At 44.8% G+C, this 17,210-nt stretch overlaps 1 protein-coding gene across 1 annotated transcript in view; it reads left to right on the top strand.

Moving 5' to 3' along the window:
* Positions 1 to 201: 201 nt before the first annotated feature.
* The window catches only part of LOC142908917 (uncharacterized), a 44,767-nt gene continuing 27,758 nt past the window's right edge, over positions 202 to 17,210 (top strand). The window contains exons 1-11 of the mRNA XM_076059577.1: positions 202 to 292; positions 3,020 to 3,133; positions 5,302 to 5,387; positions 7,345 to 7,509; positions 10,462 to 10,529; positions 11,843 to 11,916; positions 15,480 to 15,538; positions 15,671 to 15,740; positions 15,892 to 15,965; positions 16,621 to 16,729; positions 16,870 to 16,964. Of these exons, the coding sequence (XP_075915692.1) occupies positions 3,073 to 3,133; positions 5,302 to 5,387; positions 7,345 to 7,509; positions 10,462 to 10,529; positions 11,843 to 11,916; positions 15,480 to 15,538; positions 15,671 to 15,740; positions 15,892 to 15,965; positions 16,621 to 16,729; positions 16,870 to 16,964 (861 nt within the window). The 5' untranslated portion in view covers positions 202 to 292; positions 3,020 to 3,072. The remainder of the gene's footprint in view (positions 293 to 3,019; positions 3,134 to 5,301; positions 5,388 to 7,344; positions 7,510 to 10,461; positions 10,530 to 11,842; positions 11,917 to 15,479; positions 15,539 to 15,670; positions 15,741 to 15,891; positions 15,966 to 16,620; positions 16,730 to 16,869; positions 16,965 to 17,210) is intronic.

The following is a 17,210-nucleotide window of genomic DNA, read 5'->3' as shown; positions in this document are numbered from 1 at the left end:
TCCAGTGAGCGTCTGTGGCATCGATTAAACGGGAATAGGCCGATTCTAAAGGAATCTACAACCTTCGATTCCTTTGCTCTCGATTTAAAGAGTCGATTCTTGGCGCGCGAGCGTCACTATTCTACTCACGCAGCGCGGCTTGGTTTTATTTTTAAAAGTTTTAACTTTCACGTCTCGTTAAGTTGCTTTAGGAGTCTGTAGTTGTACGAAGTATACCGCAAGGCGTACAGGCCGCAACAATCGAGGCGACTCCTGCGCTTACAATCGCCGGCGGATCAAAGCATCGCCGAAGGTTGATTTGGGCCTAACTCTATCATCATCTGTGCCAGACGTCACGATCATCATCATCATTACAGAGAGAGAGATTGTTCACGATCATCATTACAGAGAGAGATTGTTCACGATCATCATCATTAGAGAGAGAGATTGTTTACGATCATCATCATTACAGAGAGAGATTGTTCACGATCATCATCATTACAGAGAGAGATTGTTCACGATCATCATCATTACAGAGATACATTGTTCACGATCATCATCATTACAGAGATACATTGTTCACGATCATCATCATTACAGAGAGAGATTGTTCACGATCATCATCATTACAGAGAGACATTGTTCACGATCATCATCATTACAGAGAGAGATTGTTCACGATCATCATCATTACAGAGAGAGATTGTTCACGATCATCATTACAGAGAGAGATTGTTCACGATCATCATCATTACAGAGAGAGATTGTTCACGATCATCATTATTACAGAGAGAGAGATTGTTCACGATCATCATTACAGAGAGACATTGTTCACGATCATCATCATTACAGAGAGAGATTGTTCACGATCATCATCATCATTACAGAGAGACATTGTTCACGATCATCATCATTACAGAGAGAGATTGTTCACAATCATCATCATCATTACAGAGAGACATTGTTCACGATCATCATCATCATCATTACAGAGAGAGATTGTTGAGTGATTCACTTGGGGCCTTGACAATGTGTCTAGCTTAGTGGTCTAATCACCACACCGTGGTGTTGTTGTTGTTGAGTGATTCACTTGGGGCCTTGACAATGTGTCTAGCTTAGTGGTCTAATCACCACACCGTGTTGTTGAGTGATTCACTTGGGGCCTTGACAATGTGTCTAGCTTAGTGGTCTAATCACCACTCCGTGTTGTTGAGTGATTCACTTGGGGCCTTGACAATGTGTCTAGCTTAGTGGTCTAATCACCACACTGTGTTGTTGTTGTTGAGTGATTCACTTGGGGCCTTGACAATGTGTCTAGCTTAGTGGTCTAATCACCACTCCGTGTTGTTGTTGAGTGATTCACTTGGGGCCTTGACAATGTGTCTAACTTAGTGGTCTAATCACCACACTGTGTTGTTGTTGTTGAGTGATTCACTTGGGGCCTTGACAATGTGTCTAGCTTAGTGGTCTAATCACCACACCTTGTTGTTGAGTGATTCACTTGGGGCCTTGACAATGCGTCTAGCTTAGTGGTCTAATCACCACACCTTGTTGTTGTTGTTGAGTGATTCCCTTGGGGCCTTGACAATGTGTCTAGCTTAGTGGTCTAATCACCACACCGTGTTGTTGTTGTTGAGTGATTCACTTCGGGCCTTCCAACACCGCCGGCGACGATTATCTAAACCGGTTCTGGGACTCCCCTAGGTCGACTCAGCCTCAAATGAGTAGCTGGTGTAGCGGTGTGTAGTAGTAAAACATCGCTAGCACTGGGGAGACAAAGGCGGCCGGGCGTGGTGCTGGCCACCCACCCCCCTCGTGTGCCACAGTGCCGGTAGCCTTCATAGCTGCTGCTCGCTAACAGCACTTGCCCCTACAGCCTGTTACAGGCTACACGGTGTGGGATCTTTGTGTTATTGTTTGGTGTAAACATGTCAACATGTTGTGAAATTCTATTCCCGTGGGCGTCGAGGGGATGGCCATACCCTGGGCACGCCAGGTGAAGGCAGTGGCAGCAAGTATTCAAATCGCCATCACTTTCCATCTCTTTGGGGGGGGATTGAGTGTTTCCCCCTCGCACGCCACGTGGAGTTTTCTCCCGGTGCTGCGATTTCCTCCCACACGTGTATGATAACAATAATAAGCACAACTGTTATTACATCTTAAAATAAAATAAAAACTAAATGCAGGACACTTAAGAAAAAAATGTTTCACTCGATGTGGCTCTTGGATCAATAGGCACGTGTCAGCTAATTATAGCATTGTGTGGTCACAATGATCAGGAGCACGGGGTAGGCCTTACGTTGAGGGAACTCCAGTTGAAGAACTTTGATGTTAAGCTAGATTCATCTTCTTTGGTTCTTTCGGTAAAGTCACCACCACGTAGAATGAGAATAAATTAATAAATTAATAAAATAAAATAACACGATAAAATTCTCACGACGTTTCGGCCACAACACAAGTGGCCTTCATCAGGTGAAGGGACAGCGCTCGCTGCAGCGCTGTCCTCCAGACAGTCTCGTCCCTTCACCTGATGAAGGCCACTTGTGTTGTGGCCGAAACGTCGTGAGAATTTTATTGTGTTATTTTATTTGATCAATTTATTATTTTCTCATTCTACGTGATGGTGACTTTACCGAAAGAACCAAAGAAGATGAATCCTTGCAGTCACGAAAGCTTTAAATCGACAAATGAATCTAGATTCTCATTGTCAGTGCAGCAAAGCACAAAATCAATACAGTAACACCATGAAAATACAATTACCGATTGACGTATTGGGAAACTTGTTGCATTCGTATTTTTAAAAAATGTAAAAATTGCAGCAACAACGCTGTTTGCCCCCACCTCCATTAACGCTACAGCGTAAACAGACGGGCGGTGGCAATTAAAAAAAAAATGATTCCCATTTAAACTTGTAAGTTGCTTTGCCGAGAGATCTCGCTGGTGCCATCTGGATTGCTCTGCAGCAGTGGTGCTGTCTTAATAAATTCCACATTTGTTTTTTTTCTTGCGTGCACGTACACGGTGTCTGTGCGTCATGCAGGAAGACGGCTATCTGAGGAGTGTGCAAAGAATACAACATGGAGGGGAACGACAATGAAACCTTCGGCCGAAATTTGGGCAGCAGTTTTTCCACGCTCCCCGACTTCAAAATACGGTGCATCTTGGGCAGTGTTTCAGAGAATGAACGAGGTCACCGTCAATCTAGGCAGGTCCGGGAGCCATCGAGCCGTGGCCAGAGTCAGCCAGGGCAAGGTCGCGGTCAAACGGGGCCATTCCAGGTGATGTTGGGTCACGGGTGGTGTCAGATGGGACAAGGTGAAGGTCAATCTAGGGGGCAAATCCAGGGGCCATCGGTTCAAGGTTGGGGTAATAAAGGGCAGGGTCAGCCGGGGGAAGGCGACGGAGTGGCAATTCAAGGCCACAATCAGCCAGGGCAGGGGCCATCGACTCAAGGTTGGGGTAATAAAGGGCAGGGTCAGCCGGGGGAAGGTGACGGAGTGGCAATTCAAGGCCACAATCAGCCAGGGCAGAGCCAATATCACGACGGGAAAAAAAAACCCCAATTGGGCCGAGGTCAGACTCAGCCAAAACAGGGTCAGCATCAACCCGAGCAGGGCCAGGGACTGTCAGGGCACGCCCATGGTCTGCTGGGGCAAGGCCGAGGTCAACCTAATCAGGGCCTGAGTCAGCCAAGGCAATCTCTCTGTCCACTGGGCCAAGTCCAGGAGCCATTGGGTCACGCTTGGGGTCAACTTGGACAAGGTCAAGTGGGTCGTGGTGAAACTGGACAGGTTCAACAAGGTCAAGCATAGAGGATGCTATTGCAAGGTCAGTCAACTTGGTCATGGTCAAGTGACACCGCCAAGGTCAAGGTATTCGTTTCAGCTGTGGATCATGGCCCCGTGTATCGCCTGGCTCCGATCTGTAAACCAATCGCGCCGCTTATTTTACTTAAAACGATCTCAATCCTCCGATGTCCACATTGATCGCCGAGCACGAATTCCGCTTGCGCTTTTCAACCGGCGTTTGACGTCAGAAGTACGGTGCGGCGCTCTGCTTAGTCATTGACGATAACGATGGTTAGGCAGCGCTTGCCCCAGGAACGCAAGAGGCGGTACGTCCGTCACGTCGCGATGAAAAGCGGCTCGTCCTAGGTGTGCGTGCCTAGGGCAGGTGGACCGCGTTGGCTAGGAGACGTTAACTACCTCGCCTGGTACACAGGAGGGTCGGGGGTTCGATCCCGACCCCTGACGCCTGTTGCTGTGTATTTGGAGTTTGTGTGTCTCTCTCTCATCATCATCATCATCACGGTGGCTAGGAGACGTTAGCTACCTCGCCCGGTACGCAGGAGGTCGTGGGTTCGATCCCAACCCTGACGCCTGTTGCTGTGTATTTGGAGTTTGCGTGTCTCTCTCTCATCATCATCATCATCACGGTGGCTAGGAGATGTTAACTACCTCGCCCGGTACGCAGGAGGGTCGTGGGTTCGATCCCGACCCCTGACGCCTGTTGCTGTGTATTTGGAGTTTGCGTGTCTCTCTCTCATCATCATCATCATCACGGTGGCTAGGAGATGTTAACTACCTCGCCTGGTACGCAGGAGGGTCGTGGGTTCGATCCCGACCCCTGACGCCCGTGCGTTTGAAAGTTTGCGCGTTCTCCCCACGGCGGTGTTGATGTTGCTCCATGCCCTGCATTGTTTCCCCGCGCATTTAGAAAAACGTGACGTTTAAGAGTAATGCGGCTGATATACATTGACACGTGGTGAGGAACCACTTTGTTGAGCTTATCAACTGTGGCCAGGTCGCTTCTGAACAAGAGCTACGTATCCGAGCGGGCTCTTACGTGGTAAAATAACAAGTTTAGTTTCGTTTAGTTGATGGGTTCCTTTAACGCTGGCTTTTGTCTCCAAAGTTTTTTTGGAAAAAAACGGCTGATATACATTGGAAAAAAACTTTTGGTCAGTTCGCCGATTTTTCTACAGGGCAAGCACTTTATATCAGAACGCAATTTTACTGAAGATTTATTCATATTTATGATGCTCATCATAACCTCTCATTGCCGACAGACACCCCGACTGAGCTGAGCACTAAACCTCAGTTGGAAAGTTCTAAAAAGCGATACGTGTGTCAACGTGTACCAATGTACATCTCGTGCGGTGCTATTATGAACGATGTACTTTAATACTCTTTGGTTCTATTGGGTAAAGTCACGTAGGTGAAAATAAACCCAATAGAACCAAAGAGTATGGATCCTAGCAGTCACGAAAACTTTAAATCTAGGATGTACTTTAACTTAATTGTGCGCAATTTTTGTTCGCAGCTCAAGCAAACATCACTGAGCAGCATCAACCTCGGCAGAGCACGCCGCCGCCGCCGCTGCCGCCGGTGCCGCTTGATTGGCAAGAGGCAAGATGACTCGCTGATCACATTGAAACGTGCCCACAGATGTGCATCGTTATTTCACATTAATAATACGGTCATTCTAAGAAAATACCGATTCATCTAGTTTCATATTCTCGGTTCTTTCGGTAAAGTCACCACGTAGAAGGGAAACAATACAATAATAAAAATATAAAACAATAAAATTCTCGCGACGTTTCAGACATCTGAACAAGCTGCCAAATCGCTCTCCGTGGTACTGACGTTTAAAAAAAACTTTTTTCAAATTTTCTTGCTGTGGTTTTCACACCTGACGATGATCGCTGCTTGTGTTGCAGTCGAAACGTCGTGATAATTCAATTGTTTTATATTTTTATTATTTTATTGTTTCCCTTTCTACGTGGCGGTGACTTTACCGAAAGAACCGAGAATGTGAATCACTGCAGTCACGAAAGCTTCAAGTGAAAATTTATTTAGTTTCACGAAGCTTGGGGCTGCTGCCACGGTGCGCAATGGTTCAGCACGTTGGACTTGCGGTCCACAAGGTCGTGATGTCCAGGCGTGCCAGGTTTAATAGGCACGTGTCTACAATGTCCCACCTCTGTCCACTCTGCAGTATATATTGGTACACCGCAGTTGAATGGCAGGCCGCATGTGGTGGGGTAAAGTGTGGGTACTACCATCACTTCCAAGACGTCTCCCCAGCATGGAGGAGTTCAGCCCCTAGTGATGGTTTCTCTACCAAGACGTCTTGAACAGCGTGGAAGAGTTCAGCCCCTAGTGAGGGTGTCTTTACCAAGACGTCTTGAACAGCGTGGAAGAGTTCAGCCCCTAGTGAGGGCTTCTCTACCAAGACATCTTGAACAGCGTGAAAGAGTTCAGTCTCTAGTGAGGGTTTCTCTACCAAGACGTCTTGAACAGCGTGGAAGAGTTCAGCCCCTAGTGAGGGTTTCTCTTCCAAGACGTCTTGAACAGCGTGGAAGAGTTCAGCCCCTAGTGAGGGTTCCTCTACCAAGACGTCTTGAACAGCGTGGAAGAGTTCAGCCCCTAGTGAGGGTTTCTCTTCCAAGACGTCTTGAACAGCGTGGAACAGTTCAGCCCCTAGTGAGGGTTTCTCTACCAAGACGTCTTGAACAGCGTGGAAGAGTTCAGCCCCTAGTGAGGGTTTCTCTACCAAGACGTCTTGAACAGCGTGGAAGAGTTCAGCCCCTAGTGAGGGTTTCTCTTCCAAGACGTCTTGAACAGCGTGGAAGAGTTCAGCCCCTAGTGAGGGTTTCACTTCCAAAACGTCTTGAACAGCGTGGAAGAGTTCAGCCCCTAGTGAGGGTTTCTCTACCAAGACGTCTCCCCAGCGAGGAAGAGTTCAGCCCCTAGTGAGGGTTTCTCTTCCAAGACGTCTTGAACAGCGTGGAAGAGTTCAGCCTCTACTGAGCGCCCTCTAGTGGAGGCCCTTTTGCCAGCAGTGATTACGATCAAACAATTTCAGATCTGTGCCTTAAACCTTTTTACGTTCACAGCACTTGGCAAAGACGTTTTGAGGGAAAGTATATTTAAAAAATAAAAAAACCGTGTATTTGTGCTTGTACATGACTTGATCGAGTTTTCGGTTGAAATGGAGTAATAATAATCAGTTCAACACGTAGGCTTTCGCGACCAATTATATTCGTATAATAAATGTTTTTTTGGTTATATCGCGTAAAGTATGAATGTGTAAATGTTGTGGATTTACTCTCCGACACACCGGTGGGCCGGAGTAGTAATTCACTGGCGCGTTTTGTTTACGTGACAAACCTCACTGGCTGGGTCGGGTGGTGGAGGGTAACGACACACACTTACGCGAGCCAACCCAAGAACGTTTATCGCGAATAATCGGTCATCGGGCAGCGGAAAATCTTGATGTGTTCACGACACTACGGCTTGGGAAGCTGCTGACACACGCTCCTCATGCCGTGTGTTGTGTTTGGTTGGTTTTTTTTCTTCGCAGAATAAAGATCACGTGTCAAGGACGTACAATTATTTGCGCTGTGAAATGAACAAGTTGAACATGTGGAAGGTCAGAGTTCACTCTGAGCTCAGCAAAAAGGAGGAAGCTGTCAGAATGGCCCAGGAGACGGCCGACGCTCTGCAGAAATCAACTCGACAAACACAGGTGGGTAGCAGCAGCAGTAAGTGGTCTCATTTCTCTAAAGCAGTGCTTCTCAGTGTGGTCACTCACCCCCGGTATCGCCGGTGGTCCACCACGCTCCTCCGGGTGGTCCTCAGGGCTGTGAGTAACACAGGTGGGCAACAGCAGCAGCAGTAAGTGGTCTCATTTCTCTAAAGCAGTGCTTCTCACAGTGTGGTCACCTTCCCTCCCTCCCCCGTACCACCGGTGGTCCTCCACGCTCCTCCGGGTGGTTCGCGGGGTTGTGATGCAGGCTGATCCGGAGAGTAATTACAATGTACGTCATTATAATTATTAAATTAAACTCGTGATATTCAAAAATTAGGTGAGGAAAAACGACCTTAACCCTCGGGTCTAAATGCGCCCCCCCTAAAAAAAAACCTCGTAGCTGCGTTTAAAAAAATAAAGCGTTTGTATTCCCGTAATATGAGTGATTTAGTGTTACTGCTATTTAGAGAAACAAGCAAATGCATTTTGTCGCTAGGGGTGGCTGAGTTGGTTTGCGGGCCGACGACTTGTCGAGTTTCCGCGGAGTATTTGTGCATTGCGCGCGGTCATTCTCTTGGCCTTTAATCTTTGGTTACTTCGGTAAAGTCACGTGGTAGGTATAAAGATGATAAAATGTCCACGACGTTTCGATCGCAACACCTCAAGCGCTTTGTCCTCGGGCGGTAAAAAAAGTAATCCCTGCAGTGGAACTGCTGAACCAGCGAGAGAGTCCTGTCACAACAACAACAACAGCAGCAGCAGCAGCAGCAAGAGGTTTAATTTTTATTTTCGCCTGAGGACGACCGCCGCCTGTGGTGTCGCGATGGAAACGTCGTGATTTGATTCATTATTTTGTGTTGTATTTTTATACGCGCTACGCGACTTTACTTGAATGAAAGCAAAGACTGTGGATTCCTGCGGTGACGAAAAACTTCAAATCTCTTAGTCTTATTAAATTTTTATTTAAATATTTCGTGACTGCAGGGATTCATATTCTTGGTTCTTTCGGTAAAGTCACCGCCACGTAGAAGGGAAACAATAAAATAATAAAAATGTAAAACGATCAAATTATCACGACGTTTCGACTGCAACGCAAGCGATCATCGTCAGGTGTGAAAACCACAGCAAGAAAACAATTTTCACCGCCGCTCTTTAAAAAAAATTCTTGCTGTGGTTTTCACACCTGATGATGATTGCTTGTGTTGCAGTCGAAACGTCGTGAGACTTTTATTGTTTTATATTTTTTATTATTTTATTGTTTCCCTTCTACGTGGTGGTGACTTTACCGAATGAACCAACGATTATGGATTCCTGCAGTGACGTAAACTTCAAATCTCTTCTTCGTCTTCTTCTTGATTCTTTCGGTAAAGTCGCCACGTAGAAGGGAAAAAATAAAATAATAAAAATTTAAAACAATAAAATTCTCACGACGTTTCGACTGCAACGCAAGCGATCATCATCAGGTGTGAAAACCACCGCAAGAAAAAAATGTCACCGCCACTTTTTAAAAATTTTCTTGCTGTGGTTTTCACACCTGACGATGATTGCTTGTGTTGCCGTCGAAACGTCGTGATAATTTTATTGTTTATATTTTTATTACTTTATTGTTTCCCTTCTACGTGGTGACTTTACCGAAAGAACCAAAAATATATCTCTTAGTCTTGTCGACTAAAGCAGTGGAACGCTTTCATTCAATGTTGGTGTGAGTGGCTCCTCATTTCTCCAAACCCAAACATTTATTGTCAGCTAATCGGTAAACTTCATCAATCTTTTGACGTAGACACGTAGCCAATGATCAGGTTTGGTTTTCCTCAGTGCACTGTGTGTATGTTGAACTTCTTTCACACCGTACGTAGCCAACCGTGCTATGTGTGTGTATGTTGAACTTCTTTCACACCGTACGTAGCCAACCGTGCTATGTGTGTGTGTATGTTGAACTTCTTTCACACCGTACGTAGCCAACCGTGCTACGTGTGTGTATGTTTAACATCTTTCACACCGTACGTAGCCAACCGTGCTACGTGTGTGTATGTTGAACTTCTTTCACACCGTACGTAGCCAACCGTGCTATGTGTATGTTTGTTGAACATCTTTCACACCGTACGTAGCCAACCGTGCTATGTGTGTGTGTATGTTGAACTTCTTTCACACCGTACGTAGCCAACCGTGCTACGTGTGTGTATGTTGAACTTCTTTCATACCGTACGTAGCCAACCGTGCTACGTGTGTGTATGTTGAACTTCTTTCACACCGTATGTAGCCAACCGTGCTACGTGTGTGTATGTTGAACTTCTTTCACACCGTACGTAGCCAACCGTGCTACGTGTGTGTATGTTGAACTTCTTTCACACCGTACGTAGCCAACCGTGCTACGTGTGTGTATGTTGAACTTCTTTCACACCGTACGTAGCCAACCGTGCTACGTGTGTGTTTGTTGAACTTCTTTCACACCGTACGTAGCCAACCGTGCTGCGTGTGTGTATGTTGAACTTCTTTCACACCGTACGTAGCCAACCGTGCTCAATGGGAGATGCAGTGGCATCTCAAATAACGTTGCTACATTATCTTAGTCTGCATATTGTTTCAAACTCATTAATTTCGTCTGGTTATAATCACGATTAGGTTGTTTTTGTGGATTCCCCATAGTCATCATTATGATTGGTAATTGTGTCCACTCATCATTCGTCATTGTTAACTAAAATAGAGAAACACTTGGTTTGCCAAGACAATGATTTAAAGGTGCTTCTGATCTGTTTGTAGCTTCAACTGGACAGCAATAAGATTCGTGTCTGTGGTTCCTCAGCGATCGCTTTGTCTGCATGATTGACGATGCTTTATGAAACCCGAACATCATTATCAGTGCTGTGTGTCAGATAACAATTATCAGACAACTGTGTTGAAGCTGTATGCGTCACCTCAGCGAAGTGTGTGTGTCGTGTTTCCTTTCAGCTTGAAAATGTACACCTCAGCGCGCAACTTCAAGACGTGATTGACATCAAAGGAGATTTAATGGAGAAGTAAGAAGTTATTAATTTCCCTCGAATTTCATCTCTGTCCTCTGTTTAGGTTCCTCAACTTACTGGAGAAACCCGAAGAGCAATGAAGCTCTTTTTTTTGTAACAAATGTCCGGTAGATTTCAGAGATGTCCGGTGGACTCAGGGGCGAGGAGCCAGGATTTTGACTTTGGGGGGGTTGCTGACTTCAACATTCTGAGATATCTCAGTGTGTTTGTGTTTTCCAATGGGCACCACAAATGTATAAAACTTATTATTGGATTTGAGCTGCGGAGTTTATTAATAGGTCGGAGCCGCCGACGTGGCCAGTAAGTTCGATAAGTTCGCAAGGCTGCCGCTCAAGCAGCCTGCAGGGCAGCACACAAGGTGGCAGCCTGCAGGGCAGCACACAAGGTGGCAGCCTGCAGGGCAGCAGCACAAGGTGGCAGCCTGCAGGGCAGCACAAGGTGGCAGCCTGCAGGGCAGCACGAGGTGACATCACAAGGTGACATCACAAGGTGGCAGCACAAGGTGGTAGCCTGCAGGGCAGCACAAGGTGACAGCCTGCAGGGCAGCACACAAGGTGGCAGCCTGCAGGGCAGCACAAGGTGGCAGCCTGTAGGGCAGCACGAGGTGGCAGCACACAAGGTGACATCACAAGGTGGCAGCCTGCAGGGCAGCAGCACAAGGTGGCAGTCTGCAGGGCAGCACAAGGTGACATCATAAGGTGGTAGCCTGCAGGGCAGCACACGAGGTGGTAGCCTGCAGGGCAGCACACAAGGTGGTAGCCTGCAGGGCAGCACACGAGGTGGCAGCCTGCAGGGCAGCACAAGGTGACAGCCTGCAGGGCAGCACAAGGTGACAGCCTGCAGGGCAGCACACAAGGTGGCATCACAAGGTGGCAGCCTGCGGCATTTTGCAGCAGCCGGATATCCGGTTATCCCGATTTACCGACTTCCCCAAATTTTCAGGGGGGGGCTGACCCCCCCCCCATTCCCCCCTGTTGCTCCGCCCCTGAGTGGACTACTGGGTGGAGGTCAGAGGTCACGCCGGCAGAACAAACGAGCGACTTGTTGATGACACCAACATCCTCTCTGCATTTTCATTTTAAAAACTTTCGCGACTGCAGGAATTCACGTTCTTTGGTTCTTTCGGTAAAGTCACAGAAAACAACAAAATCACGGTGAGTTTTTATTTTGTTGTTTCCCTTCTACGTGACTTCACCGAAAGAACCAAGAATATCTTCATCTGCAATGCGCTTTGCCTTAAAATGGCGGATACGTTCCTACGAAGGTTTTCTGACCCGCCGTCCTTGCAATGTGCCCGTGTCCGTAAGGATCCGTGCCACCAGGCAGATGTGTGACGATCTGAAGGGCCAGTCCTCTTCAGTGCAACAAACATTAACCAGAGGTACATTCTCAACATTCGCCGACCATTGGACGTTGCCGGTGTTACACGTTTAGTGATTAAACTTGCTTGTCGTTGACTCACGTGGGTCACGTGCGTACGGTGATAATGACAGTTTAACACGTAGGCTTTCGCGACCAATATTATTCATAATAAAGGTTTTTGGGTTAGATCGCGTTTATTTATAAATGTGTCGTAACCCTCCACCACCCGACACGGCCAATCAGCAAAGAAAAGTGTCACGTTGACAAAAGACAAATAATTCACTACTTCAGCCCACCGGTGTGTTGAAGAGTTAATCCACATTTACAGTTTGAGTACGACGTTTCGCTGGTAAATACTTCCAGCATCATCGGGCAATTCGCCAGAATGGTAAAGCCCTCGCTTGCTCCCGGTTTTATATAGAGCAGAAGAGTGACGTCATCACTTAACTCATCAGGTGCAGTGATTAGAGGCGGAGGGGGGGGTAATGTAATTATATAATCGATTAGTAATCAGTCATTGGTTATGATTAGTAATGAGTTGTAGATTAGTAATTCTTTAAATCAAAATGTAATGTGTATTATTTAATAATACGCTTCCAGGCCGCACTGAGCCGGTAGCTGTCAGAGCGATTAAAGTTATTCTTGTTCCTCTCAATTTCAATGGATTCTCTAATTAGTCTTTGCCAGTAATAATTAGTTTTACACACCACTGCAACATTGTCAAAATCAATTGAGTGTCCTTGTTGACAAGCATGTTCTGCCACTGCCGACAGTTGTGTTTGAGATAATTTAATATTTCTCTGATGTTCTTTTAGTCTTACGCTGATGTTACGTCCCGTCTGCCCAATGTAGCAGCTGCCACATGAACAATTAATCCGATATACACCTTCTGTTGATAGTTTAGGTAATGCGTCTTTAGTGCAAGATACTAGTTTTTGAATTTTGTGTACTGTACCAAATCTTACTGTAATGTTTTGCTTTTGCAAAACGCGGGCTAATTTGTCAGTTACTCCTGAGATATATGGAATTTTTATTGTTTTAACAATCTGGTCGCTTTCAGTAGTATTGCTTTGCGATCGTGATTTGGCATTCAGTGCTCTGTTAATTTGAGCATTATTGTAGCCATTCTGTCGTAGTGCGTCTTTAACGTGTTTAATCTCTCTCACTAGACTCTCACCATCTGACACTGTTTTCGCCCGATGCACGAGCGTCTTAATAAGAGAGGATTTTTGAGCTGGATGATGATGTGATTCTGCATTCAGATAGGCATCAGTGTGCGTTTGCTTTCTGTAAACGCTGTGTGTTATTTTACCATTTAGGCCATGTCCAAGCAAAATATCTAGGAATGGGAGTGTATTATTCACCTCCATTTCCATGGTGAACTGGATGGCCGGGTTTTGTGCATTGAGATGATTTAGAAAATCATTAAGTGTATCTTTACCATGTGGCCAGACAACCAAAGTGTCATCCACATACCTAAACCAAAAGGATGGTTTTAATGTGCTCGAGGCAAGTGCTCTTATTTCAAAGTTTTCCATGTACAAATTTGCTATAGCAGGGGATAAAGGAGAACCCATTGCTGCTCCTTCCTTTTGTTTAAAGAAATCCCCTCTCCATAAGAAGTAAGTGTTATTTAAGCAATGGCCAGCAAGTTTCGGAATATCTTTTTGTAAACCGGTATTCTTTACTAGTGTATCAAGTAATTTAAGCGATTCGTCCACTGGAACCTTAGTGAATAGAGAAATCACATCAAAGCTTACCAGAATATCATCAGGAGTAAGTTTAATATCTTTAATCACATTCACAAGATGTTCTGAATTTTTTATGAATGAAGATGTCTTACCGATGTAGGGCTGTATTTGTTTGGTTATATATTTTGCTAATTGATATGTGGCAGAGCCAATTGTACTGACTATGGGTCGTAATGGGATGCCGATTTTATGAATCTTTGGTAGCCCATAGAGTCTAGGTGGTTTTGAGGCCCTTGGCTTAATTAGGTATTGCTCATTTTTAGGGATTAATGAATTTGCAATTATTGCAGTGGTCTTACGTTCTAAAGTATTAGTTGGATCTCGTTTAATTTTAATGTAGGTACTTTCCTCTAGTAAATTTCTAATTTTATTATCATAATCGGCTCGTGACATCAGTACAGTAGTGCGGCCTTTATCAGCTGCTAGGATTTGGATATCCTTATTTACACGCAGCTCTCTTAAGGCTTTTGCCTCGTTAGAGCTAATATTTACTTTTGGAACTTTGCTATTCTCAATTATTTTAGCAACCTCATGTCTAGTCATCTCTGCCTCATTATTAACAGAGCACTGAATGCCAAATCACGATCGCAAAGCAATACTACTGAAAGCGACCAGATTGTTAAAACAATAAAAATTCCATATATCTCAGGAGTAACTGACAAATTAGCCCGCGTTTTGCAAAAGCAAAACATTACAGTAAGATTTGGTACAGTACACAAAATTCAAAAACTAGTATCTTGCACTAAAGACGCATTACCTAAACTATCAACAGAAGGTGTATATCGGATTAATTGTTCATGTGGCAGCTGCTACATTGGGCAGACGGGACGTAACATCAGCGTAAGACTAAAAGAACATCAGAGAAATATTAAATTATCTCAAACACAACTGTCGGCAGTGGCAGAACATGCTTGTCAACAAGGACACTCAATTGATTTTGACAATGTTGCAGTGGTGTGTAAAACTAATTATTACTGGCAAAGACTAATTAGAGAATCCATTGAAATTGAGAGGAACAAGAATAACTTTAATCGCTCTGACAGCTACCGGCTCAGTGCGGCCTGGAAGCGTATTATTAAATAATACACATTACATTTTGATTTAAAGAATTACTAATCTACAACTCATTACTAATCATAACCAATGACTGATTACTAATCGATTATATAATTACATTACCCCCCCCTCCGCCTCTAATCACTGCACCTGATGAGTTAAGTGATGACGTCACTCTTCTGCTCTATATAAAACCGGGAGCAAGCGAGGGCTTTACCATTCTGGCGAATTGCCCGATGATGCTGGAAGTATTTACCAGCGAAACGTCGTACTCAAACTGTAAATGTGGATTAACTCTTCAACACACCGGTGGGCTGAAGTAGTGAATTATTTGTCTTTTGTCAACGTGACACTTTTCTTTGCTGATTGGCCGTGTCGGGTGGTGGAGGGTTACGACACATTTATAAATAAACGCGATCTAACCCAAAAACCTTTATTATGGGTGATAATGACATTGACGGTGTAACACGTTTAGTGATTAAACTTGATTGTCGTTGACTCACGTGGGTCACGTCCGCACGGTGATAATGACATTAACGGTGTGACATGTTTAGCGATTAAACTTGCTTATTGTTGACTCACGTGGGTCACGTGCGTACGGTGATATAATGGACATTGACGGTGTAACACGTTTAGTGATTAAACTTGCTTGTCGTTGACTCACGTGGGTCACGTGCGTACGGTGATAATGGACGTTGACGGTGTAACACGTTTAGTGATTAAACTTGCTTGTCGTTGACTCACGTGGGTCACGTCTGCACGGTGATAATGGCAGCTGAAACAGAACAGGAACAAGTGGAAGCTGTTCATTCGTCGCTGAAAGCAGAACTGAAGGTAAAATGTGTGATGCTTTTTAAATTTTGTTTTCATTTAATTGTATTTCTTGAGAAACGTGTAACGGTATAAACGTACGCACGTGCACATTTAACATTGATGCTGGATCCCCGCTGTCATCCTCTCTTAAAGACGTTTGCGGTGACTTTCAGCGAATTGAATTTAAAGTCTCAAAATGACAAGAATATTGCGTTGGGCAAAGGTGAGTCTCGTGCCGGGTGACGCAATGCACGGCTGCTCAGTGATACGCAGAGCACCGTCGATGATGATCGATGACCGTTGTGGTTTTTACTGGATGAATATTGACGCGCTCAGCCACTTTGTTGAACGTACGACGCGTGTGTCGTACGCAGTGGAAGCAGCTGTGGACGCGATGGGAAGAGCGCGGTGGGACTTTGTAAACAAGTTGACGATTAAAGAAAGCCAGGTTCGTGTGAATTCATGAGCTGATCGCTTTTGCTCACATTTTAAATGCACGTTGGGATAAAAAAAATATTGGATTAAACGACCACGCATTACCTTTTACAAACCAGTGTGTATATATAGCTCAAACCCCAAGGGTCTTTTATAATTCAGGCTCATACATTTTTGTTGATTTCAAATGTAAGAAATGTAGCTCCTAAAGGCATGCCTGTCTCAATCATAAAATATCCTTTGAAGATCAAGATCACCTTCAAATAAAAACTGATATATTAATGTTCCTATCCCAAACTATTGCCTTTAATGCCTACTATTGCCATTGTGTACAGTGTTCATACATTGCTTTTACAATTTACAAACGTCTGTATAACAATATAATGCTTAAAATGTGAATTATTTCCACTTTAGAACGTATTCAGTGCCCTAAACGCATTTGTTCAACGAAATATATGGGATGTGCACATTTCTACCTCTTTGTCTTGATTTCTCAAGTTCATTTCAGTCTGGTAAACACAACTTATCTGACTTCAATGATGACTTGCAAACCAGAAAACTCGCCTTGCCCAGCAGTAGGTCATTTCATAGATCCGTGCGTAAAGTCGTATTATTATCATTGTCGTTCAGTAGTTAGCAAACAGAGAGTTCCGTCTCATCGCTCTTAGGCCAAAGAAATGTCCGAGCTGTTGGAGTTAAAAAATGAAGAGCTCAAAACGGCCTCGCAAAAGCTGCAAGATTCCATTGAAAGCTGCGCTCGACTCGAAGAAACAGAGCGTGAGAGCACACTTCAAGTTGCCCGCTTTTTATTGCCAACGAGCCCGGATGTGTTTGTGCGTGTGCGCGGTGGGCAAATGTCTGCACGTCCCGACCGTGAAAGTCGATCCCGATTTCGTTTGTTTTGCATGAATTAACAGGCAACTTTCAAGCACGGCTTGAGCAAACGCAGAAAGAAAGTGGTACCCTGAAACTCGAAGTAAATCGCCGTCGGGAAGTTGAAAGCACGCTGCAGGTGACCTATCCGTTCATTTTTTTTTATTTAAAGCTTTCGTGACTGCAGCGATTCATATTCTTAGCTCTTTCGGTAAAGTCACCACGTTGAAGGGAAACAAAATAATAAAATATATTTAAAACAATAAAAATTCTCACGACGTTTCGACCATAACACAAACGGTCGTTATCAGGTGTGTCGGTTTGCATTAATTAATTTATTTTTAAACGGTGTTTAAACGGTGTTTTAAAAATAAATACATTAATG

The sequence above is a fragment of the Petromyzon marinus genome, unplaced genomic scaffold, assembly GCF_048934315.1.
Source record: "Petromyzon marinus isolate PM22_M1 ecotype Great Lakes invasive population unplaced genomic scaffold, UKy_Petmar_22M1.pri1.0 PM_G_Scaffold_11, whole genome shotgun sequence".
NCBI lineage: Eukaryota > Metazoa > Chordata > Hyperoartia > Petromyzontiformes > Petromyzontidae > Petromyzon > Petromyzon marinus.
The sequence above is the reverse complement of the archived record's forward strand: the minus strand, read 5'-3'. Positions and strand labels throughout refer to the sequence as shown.